This window comes from Chrysochloris asiatica, unplaced genomic scaffold, assembly GCF_000296735.1.
Source record: "Chrysochloris asiatica unplaced genomic scaffold, ChrAsi1.0 scaffold00169, whole genome shotgun sequence".
Classification (NCBI taxonomy): Eukaryota; Metazoa; Chordata; class Mammalia; order Afrosoricida; family Chrysochloridae; genus Chrysochloris; species Chrysochloris asiatica.
The window spans coordinates 2423320-2433736 of record NW_006408687.1 but is presented as its reverse complement, the minus strand read 5'-3'; the positions used below and the strand labels follow the sequence as shown (position 1 = coordinate 2433736).

General features: G+C 36.8%; 1 protein-coding gene across 4 annotated transcripts in view; it reads right to left on the bottom strand.

Annotated features, from left to right (window-relative positions):
• Window positions 1-5592: 5592 nt before the first annotated feature.
• EPGN (epithelial mitogen) overlaps window positions 5593-10417 on the bottom strand; it is a 9003-nt gene continuing 4178 nt past the window's right edge. For 2 of the 4 annotated variants that reach the window (XM_006871561.1, XM_006871563.1), the window contains exons 4-5: window positions 9673-9699; window positions 5615-5669 (exon numbers count right to left, since the gene is read on the bottom strand). In XM_006871561.1, the coding sequence (XP_006871623.1) occupies window positions 5615-5669; window positions 9673-9699 (82 nt within the window). Of the gene's footprint in view, window positions 5670-9546; window positions 9700-10417 lie in introns of all 4 variants that reach the window. The other 2 variants (XM_006871560.1, XM_006871562.1) reach the window with 2 other exon arrangements.

Here is a 10417-nt window from a genome sequence, read left to right as displayed (position 1 = left end):
GGAAGGAATCCTGATGGCATTATAGGTTAGGCATTGACTGCCAACCAGAAAGTTGGCAGTTCAAATCCTGAAAACCTTAAAGATTTTCAGTCTTAGAAATCCTAAATAGGGTTGCTGGGAGATGAAATCAACTCCGTGGCAGTGAGTTTTTGGTGGGTAAATAAGGGTGGGGTTGAGATAGGGTGTTGATGAGATTTTATGTATACATGAAACCACCTTGGATGCTTTACTCCTCATAACATCTCCAAATGAAGCCCGCTGTGTGCCATTGAGGGTGAAATGGGTGCCAGCAAGCCTTCATTCAAAGGCTGAAGTACAATACTTCCAAGTGGCCTCCTCCTCCCCTGAGTCCAGGAAATAAACCAAGGTTCACTTACAGTCTAGAGTCTCCCCAGACTGTGCACTCACCTGCCAACAGGCACTTGAGTCCTGTCCTGATCCCGCCCTAAGGATGGTATGCATATTTTAATAATCTGCAGATGACAGCAGGAATTTTTTTGTGTGGTTCACTTATGACAAAGATAATATTTTATATACATGAAAGACAAGAAACCTTTTTATTTACCTATAAGTCACAAATATCTCTAAATTTTTCAAGAAATTCTTCAACATAAAAATGTTTCATTAAATATTCGGAAGCCTTATCATATAGCGCTTAGATGAGGGACTTTGACATCAGCTCTCTCTAAGTTCAGGTCCTGGGTCTGCCACTAAAAGTCAGTGTGACCTTCAACAAGTGAATCACCTCTAAATCTGTTACACACTGGTGTGGATTTACAGAAATCATACAAATTCAACTTTTCAACATTGTAAGTGTCCATAAATGGGAGCTATGTTATACTGTTGTTTCAACTTGATTTGTGAAAGAACAACATGACTCAACATCAGCTATTATAAAGTTTATTCAATTCATGGCAACACTGTGTGTCTGACTAGAACAGTGCTTCATAGGAATTTCAAGGACTTATTTTTCAAAAGCAAAGTGTCAGGGTTTTCTGACCAGGTGCCTTTTGGTAGACTCAAACCTCCAATCTTTGAGTTAAAAGCTGAGTTTGTTAACTATTTGCATCACCCAGGGACTCTTACTGAATCAATGCTTTTGTATAACTTTAAATAATTAGAGATGCCATTCTTAGGAGAGAAAGGTGAGGTCTCATTAAAATCCTAAGAATCAAAAGTACTGGTGGTTTGTTAACTGCAAATTAAATTCACAATATTAACTTAAATTTAATTTGTAAATTTGATCTTAACCAAATTTCAATCTAAATTACTTATGCTTTAATAAATCTGAGCCAAAGATTAACAAGAAAGGCTGATGTTTGTAAGTACAACCTAATAAAACAATTCAGTATTCCTTGTTAACAAGTAATCAACTTCTGAAGATCTGGAAGGTCCATCATATTTAGTTTGGGCAGAGGAATGAAATATAATGGGCACACACATATGTTCAAGCAGATACTCTCAAGGCATCTAGCCTTTGATTTCCTAGGAAATTAAGGGCCAGACTCTTATACTCTAAACAGTAAATGCATTGATTGAACAATTCACAGAAATTGTAGCTGTATTTGGAAGATATGCTTCTGAATGTGCTACTGAATAGGACTGCACCAAAGGTTTGGGTAGATCTTTGGACTCACCCAGATTAGCAGTGCCAAAGTCTGACAAATTAAATTTCAACACTTCAAGTTCATCTTGGCAGATGCTAGTAACCTGATGTCATGCAGCCATGATGTAAGGCAGAAAGAGTGGTATTTTGCAATAGAGAGATTCTGGTAACCCATCCCATATGTGTAGGTTGTAAGATATCAATATTTATACATATATATGTTACTCCACAAAGAATGTTACATTTGGTAACACAGAGGAGTTGGATGGCTTATTCTGGATCTTTCTACAGAGAATTGGCTGTGTGTTCAACACCAAAAGCTTATGTTGCTAATGTTTGCCTTGTTATTTTCTTAGGGAATGTTTTCAGTTAAACAGAGCAAATAGAAATCTTCTTGACTTCACTAAAATGGATAATTCAAAATTAAAGGGCTGGATTTGTACTTTGCTAGGAACCAACTCAACTGCACTTAACAACAGCAAAGGGAATAGTAGAGGTTCTGGTGTGGCACTATGGGATAAGCACTGGACTTCTAACTACAAGATTGGTGGTTCAAATCTACCAGCTGTTCCTCAAAAAAATCTATACACTATACAGGGTTGCTATGAGTCAGGACCGATTCAACAACACTTAACAGAAGTAACAGAAAATACTATAAAGCTCAAGTTTTCTTTCCTTCTGAAACTTTATAAAAATGTTTGCTGTTGTTAAGTGACGTCAAGTCAGTTCCCACTTATAACAACCCTGTACAGGACTTCCAAGGAATAGCTGGTAGGTTTCAACTGCCGACCTTGTGATTAGAAGTCCAGTGCTTATCCTACAGTGCCACACCAGAACTCCTATAAAACATAATCATACAAAAATCTAACTTCAGGAACAACTACACAATGGCAAGCAAGTGTAATTCCTTTTGTTTTTGTATACTCAACAGTTCAAGTTTGTGTGTGATTATAGTGTTTTCTCCTGCCCCATGATGCTCTAAAATTCTAAATAATAAAGCATCCATGAATACTGATGTCCTAAGAATGTGTTCCAGAGCCCAAAATTAAAGAGCTGACTGATAGAAAGGAGACGAAATAGGAAATGAAAGAAATTGATGAATCCTTTAGCCAGTTTAATGTCATCAGAAATGCCAGGAAGATGTTATCATTTCTCTCCTACCCCAGGAGTTCTGATGCAAAGCCTTCAGTGATGGGTTTTGCTGTTTTTCAGAGTCTTGTCAAATACAAAAAAACTAGAAGATGAAAAAGTTTGCAGAACATATTGTATCTATGCATTTTCTCACTAAGTCCTGCTTATATACATAAATATTGCCAGATATATCTCTAGCTTCATAGAAATGCCAGAGATCCCTTCCTGCAAAACTAGCTCTAGGACTACAAGATTATTTTGTAAGGTAGACTATAAAATGATGGATTTTCATAAATCCCAATCTAAATTTCCAAAGAATCTTACCGAGTAGATTTCATGTCATTAATACATGTTGTTCCACAGGTTTAAAACAAACAAAGAAACAAAACACTTCTATTGTTTTGGTTTACTTTTTCAATTGGCAATCTGGGAATTTTATTCTCTCTCTTTATTTTGAATTTCAGTTATATCGTGTTTGTACTTTTCTATTGTTGCGTGCCATTAAGTGAGTTCCAACACATAGCAAGCTTGTATGTATAGGGTTTCCGAGGAGCTACTAGTGGGTTTGAATCACCGACCATGCAGTTAGCAGTCCAGTGCTTATCCTACAGTGCCACACCATGTCACCTTATAATTTATAAGCACCAGTATTTACCCTTTTACCCTTTTAGGTTATCACCTCTACAGACTCTAGCATTAATTTCCTGTCATTTCATTAGGCCATAGTGTTTCCATTGCCTTAATTAAGTTTTGTTGTTTCTTCATGGACTCTCCCCAGCTTTCTTACATCCTTTTTAAATGCTCAGGAAGAGCATAGCTTTCTAGGTGCGGTCCCTGGAGTCACTGGGAGGAACCTTCACCTCCCCACTCCTTGGTATGATGTAACCTTTGTGCACTGTGTGATGACATGCGGAAAGTGCTGATGTGTAATGCATCTGCATTCAATTCCTTCTGAAGAAAAAAAACAAAGCAACTGCGTGCCATCTACTCAAAGGAAAGCAGAACGTATTTGATTCAGCCATGAATGAGAGGTCATAGCGTTTTGAATGAAAGGCTAGTTACAAACTACCAACGCAAAAAATTCTACATCACATTGAGAAATGAGTCTTTTGTTTTAGATTGAATCTTAAAAGGAAAATAACATATTATTATTCTTTAATTTCATTTTAAAAATTTCTTTATAAACAAATTCTTAAATTATTATTTTACAAATCAAACAGTAAAATATACACCTAGAGTGATATGTTTGGAGGCTAGAGGTGGGAGTGGGGATGACAGGGAATTGAGAATAATCTCACTTTTAGGGTAGACATAGAAATTTTTCTCTCTTCCCCCACATCAAATTATAAAGCTAAAAGGGCCTTGTGAAAAATAAACCAAAGCCCAAAGAAATTAAGGGACCAGCATAGGACTACCTGAATTATGTGACATAAATATGTTACTTCCAGTATAGATCTACCTTCTCTCTTTGTGGAAAGCCCATTCTTAAGTCTTCAGAAATAATAAAGAGAAAGTCCACTTTGGCTGTTGGTGAAAAATTCTTATGTTCAGTTCTTCAGTTTCTATTTCAGGGCCAGTTTTAAACCTTTATTTGTTTAGAGAATTCTAGGATATTGATCCAAATGGATAGTCATTAGGTAGTCCCATGAACAATAGGAAGAGCTAATCAACAAAAGCACTGATGGATCAGTGAGTCCAACAAAAAGTTTTATAATCCATTCAGACATAGAAATGTTTTGCCTACTTTGGGCTTAATATCCACATAGATAGCTCTTGTTTTTGTTGTTAAGTGCCATTGAGTCAGTTCTGATTTATAGAGACCCTGTAGAGGGCTTCCAAGGAGTGGCTGGTGGGTTTGAACTACTGACCTTTTGGTTAGGAGTCCAGTGCCACACCAGGACCCCCCAGATAGCTCTCTGTTCTCAAAAGCTCTTTAGTTTATTCCATATTTCAAAGATAATGGCTGCAATGTTGTTACAAACTGGGTATGATTTGCATTTGCTCTGGACATCCCATCATCTTCTCTCTACTGTAGCTTCCTTAAATGTTGATTTCACCAAAAAGTTGACATCACATTCTTCTCAACACCATTTTGTTGTTGTTAAGTGCCATTGAGTTGGTTCCTACTCATGGAGACCCCACATAGGGTTTCCAAGGAGTGGCTGGTAGGTTTGAACTGCTGACCTTGTGGTCAACAGTCCAGTGCTTATCCAACAGCACCACACCAGGACATCTTAAACAGCATAACAGCAGCATATTTGGAACTAGTTCCATAGCATGAATAGACTCAGAGAAACCAAACCCCACTGCCATGAAGGTGATTCCAACTGATAGCGACCCTGTAAGACAGAATAGAACTGTCCATACGTTTTCCAAATTTTAATAAAAGCAAACGGCCACATCATTCTTCCTTGGAGAAGCTGGTGGGTTTGAACCACCAACCTTTTGGTTAGCAATCAAGTGCCACTAGGGATACTAAACTTAGAGACATCTAAAACGTTGGTAGCAAGAACAGGAAGAATCCAAGCTTGACATTGCTTTGGCTTGCTGCAATGTGGATAATTACTACCATGAAAGTTTACATCTGCCAGGTCTGGAGCTTGCAACTCAGCTTTCTGTAGAACAATAGCTGCACAATGACAGCAAACCTAGAGGAAGACTAGGAACAGGAAATCTGTCACTTGACTCCCGTGGTATCCTAACTAGTGCAAAGTTGCATGACCAAAAATTGAATCTACTTCTCTCATTCCACTGTGATCCCCACTTCGGTTTTTTTCCAAGTCTAGTCAGCTTGAGATGTTTTCTTGTTTCATCTGAAGAGTTCTGTTTTGAACCAACTCATTTTGATAAATGTCTGGAAATTTTCTTACAAAAGCTTCACAGCGGTCTCCCTCCGGAACAGACATTATAAGGCAATTTCAATTTTAGACACCTAAAAGAGAGCATTGGTTTTCAAGTGAATTTGTTGCTTTTATGGATCCCTGTTGATTATATAAATGTGCTGGTATATATTCGCTTTTGGTACTTCCCCCAGCTCCTTTTCAACCCAGCTGCAGACCAACCTTCAGTAGCTGTGAGTGTTAAAATGCTCACAGTAGCATTCCACTCCTGAGAATTCCCCTTAGCCAATCATCACCTTGCCAGGAGACTTGTGGAAAATTACAAGTACTTGGAGTCTCTGGGTAGCACGAACAGTTAAACATGTGACTATTGACCAAAAAGTTGGTGGTTCAAACCCATGCAGGATCTTATTGGAAGCAAGGTCAGGTGACCTGCTTTCAAAAGGTCAGATCCTTTTGAAAACCCTATGGAACATAGTTCTACTCTGCAATCCATGGAGTCACCCACATTTGAGATGCCATGTTGGCAACTCATTTGGGTTTTGGTTTTGTTACCCACAACTATGCCAAGGGATCCTGTGGCCAATGACTTATTAATATGGGGTGTTAACACTAAGATCCCTTTTCAGTGGGACAAGCTTGTGATACCATTCACATGCTAGATTCCCACATGGAATCAGCCTGTGACTCGACTTCACCTAATGCAACCTCTTTGCTGTTTCTTTCTCTCATCTGTTTTCCTCTCATGCTAACATGTTTCATCTTAGAGCATACTGTCAATCAGTCACTTACACCAAGGAATCTGACCTCAGACAGCTGACTTCTTAGCATTTGAAGATTTTATGCACTGGACCACAAGGTCGGCCGTTCAAACTCACCAGCCACTTCTCAGAAACTGTATATAGGATCACTATAAGTTGGAACTGACTTGACAGCATTAACAACAACAACAACCACCTCTTATTTTATATTTATTGGTGCCTAAACAAATCTGGAGTTCTGGTGTGGTGCTGTGGGTTAATGTGCTAGACTTCAAAGTTGGTTTGAACCACAAGATCGGTGGTTCAAGCTCACCAGTCATTCCTTGGAAAACCTGTACAGGGTCACTATGGGTAGGATCCAACTCCACACTTAACAACAACAAACAAATCCAAATTGATATAACATATATTTGATTCTTTCAGAGATGTAATCGTTAAGAAAAACACTTTTCTTTTTTCTCTAATTTTCTACTTGTTCATCTTGGTCATTTGAAAAATGACAACCTAAGAGAATTGCTATTAGGTATTGTTTAGTCAGTTCTGTCTCATAGTAGCCTTAAGTACAACAGAATGAAACACTGCCTGGCCCTACACTCTCCTCACAATCTGCTCCATTAGAAACGATTGTTGAAGCCACTGTGTCTATCTGTCTCATTGAGGAGCTTCCACTTTTATGCTAATCTTCTACTTAACCAAGTCTATAGTCACTGGTACTTTCTGGTAAAATGTGTAAAGTACATGAAATGAAATGTATAAAGTACATGAAAAGAAAGTATCCTTTCTTTTAAGGAACATTCTATCTGGTTTTTTTTTCAACACAGACTTGTTCAGTCTTTTGGCCATCAGTGGTATATGTATTATTCTTCACCAACAATATAATTCAAATGCATAGATTCTTTTCAGGTCTTCCTTATTAATTATCCAGTTTTTGCACACATATAAAGCAATTGAAAATGCCATAGCTTAGATCAGATGCACTTGAGTCCTCACAGTGACATCTTTACTCTTTGATACTTTAAAGAGGTCTTTCACAGAAGATTTGCCGAATGCAATAAGTCCTTTGATTTTTAGATACTGGATTAAAGTAAAATAAAATCCTTGACAATTTCAGTCTTTTCTTTGTTTATCATGATGCTGTTTACTGGTCCAGTTGTGAGGACTTTTGTTTTCTTTATGTTGAGGTGTAATCCATACTGAAGGCTGTAGTCTTTGGTCTTCCTTCAGTTAGTGTTTCAGGTTCCCTTGGCTTTCAGTAAGCAAAGTTGTGTCATTTGCATATCGCAGGTTTTTAATGAATTACTCCTATTTCTATGTTGCCTCTTTCTTCTCAGATTATTTGCTTAGCATACAGAGTGAATAAGGATGATGAAAGGATATAACCATGATGCACAACTTTTCTGATTGTAAATCACTTAGAATTTCCCTTATTCTGTTTGAATGACTGCCTCTTGATGTAGCCGCACAGTTAAGTGCAAATACTACTCTTCACGATGGTATCCATAATTTTTTACGATCCACACAGTCAACTGTCTTTTCAGAGTCAATAAAACAAAAGTAAACATCTTTCTAGAATTCAGTCAAAATATATACAATATCAGCCTTTGTTTCATGACATCTTCTGAATATGACTGATATTTTTGACAATCCCCTTTCAATGTAAATTTTTAAATTATGTTGCGTTAAATTTTACTTGCATTTGATATTAATGATATTACTTGATACTATTTTCATTCTATTGGACCACCTCTCATTGGAAGAGACAGGTATATGGATCTCTCCCAATTGGCCAGGTAACTGTCTTTCAAATTTCTTAACATAGTCAAAAGACCACCTCTGGCACTGTATCCATTTGTTGAAACATTTAAAATGGTATTCCATCAATTCCTGGAGCCTTGTTTTTCACTAATGCCTTCAATGCAGCTTGGACTTCTTTCTTCAATACCATCATATGCTTCCTCCTTAAATGATCGGATGTTACCCTTTTTTCCTTCTTTTTTTTTTTTTGTACAGTGACTTCTGTGTATTCCTTCCATCTTCTCTGGATACTTCCTGCATCTTCATTAATTTGCCCATAGAATCCTTCAATATTGTAATTAGAGGCTTGAATTTTTTTCTTCAGTTCTTTCAGCTTGAGAAATGCTGAGTATGTTCTTCTCTCTTGGTTTTTTAAGGCCAGGAATTTACACATTTGATTATAATAATCTGTCTTCTGTAACCACCACTTGAAATGTTTTGTTCAACTCTTTTACTTCATCATTTCTTTGGTTCGCTTTAGCTACTCTACCTTCAAGAGCAGGTGTCAAGAGTCTCTTCTGACATCTATTCTGCTCTTTTTTGTGTGTCTTTTCAATGACTCTTATTTTCTTAATAGAGTTAATATAATAAGGACAAAATATTTGCTTTTTCTCATTGATGTATATAATACTATTTCTTGAATTTTCCCTAGTTACATGGATTTAAGGAAAAAATACTGGTGTAGAATAGCCAAAAGTAAGCATTAATATATAATTAATTTATATTGTTTGTTATCTTAGGCTTTAAGCAGGAGAAAGTATTTCCTGTATATACTGCAATGAATGTCTGGAAAGAAAGTGGCCCATGTTTATCACACATTCTCTTTCACTTAATACTCATTCTTGATTTATTTATTCAGCAATTATATTCTGAGTATCTATTGTGTTTCAAACAGTGTATTGTTGTTGTTGTTGCAGTTGGTACTGACTCATAGTGAAACTATATGACAGACTAGAACATTTGCATAGGGTTCCCTAGGTTGCAATCGTTACCGAAGCCAAATGCCAGATCTTTTCTTTTGAAGACTCACTGGTGGGTTTAAACCATCAACTTTTTGCTTAGCAGCCAAGCTTATGTACTGAAGATATGATTGAGAATAAGACAAAGGTAGTCCCTTCCCCATGAGATTTACTGTCCCTTTCACTTATAACACTAATGTAGGCAGACAGAAATAAGGATGAAGTCAATTTGTAAATTAGAGCTATTCTACTGCAACTGAAGATAAATTTTTATCAGTTCTCTGAGTTTATGAGTAAAGGCATCAAAACAAAACATTATACAAAATGCTGCCAGATTTGTGCTGTATTCTCACTAAAAATTTATACATGCAATGTCTGGCACATTGTAGAGACTCTGTAAATATTTGTAAAATAAATGAGTGCCAAGAAGACTTCATATTTTGTCTTTTTCATACCTCTTTCTTGTGTAGTAATACAAAATCGCGAGAAAGCTACTTAATATTAACCCAACGCCAATTCCAATTGCAATATATTTTTCATGAGAATCCACAGCATATGAAGTTAAAGTCAAGTGCTCACACCTTTCTCCAGTATAACCAGTTAAACACCTTAAAAAAAAAGAGAGAGAAAACATGTATAATTAAAACATTCGTAACAATAAAAGTACAAAGAAATGACTGCTTTTAAAGAATGAAAACAATTTTGTTAGAAAGTAAGTAATTTGAATAGGAGAGGCAAATACTCAGTGAAAGTCAATCTGTTGAAGGAAATGAAGTAGCTATTATTTTATTATAGTTATTTTATTAAGACATCATATATTACAATCCTTTGGTTGATAGAACGGGAACAAAGTATTGCTGCATTAACTGGTCTAGAAAATACATGGTCTACTATTTCATAGGAGGATCTGAGCAAATTGAAAAGTTGGTGGTTTGAGTCCACATAGAGACACCTCAAAAGACAATCCGGCTATCTGCTTCAGAAAAACAGCTGCTGAAAACTCTGTGGTGCACATCTCTACTCTGACACACAGAAAGTCACCAATAGTGTTAATCAACTCAACAACATCTGCTTTATGTTGTTCTAGAATTTTATATTTCTGACACGTTTGACACAGTCTATTTCTTCACCCTATAAGCAACTCTGAAAATGTTGAACATAAGTCAGGAAATTGAGACATTGGGAAGTTTAGCGCTAAACTCACAGAAAGAAGACCAAAGTCCTGATCCCCTGGCAAAGTGTTGTTGTTGTTAGGTGCCATCGAGTCAGTACTGACTCATAGCAACTTTATGCACAGTAGAACGAAACACTGCCCACCCAGTCCTG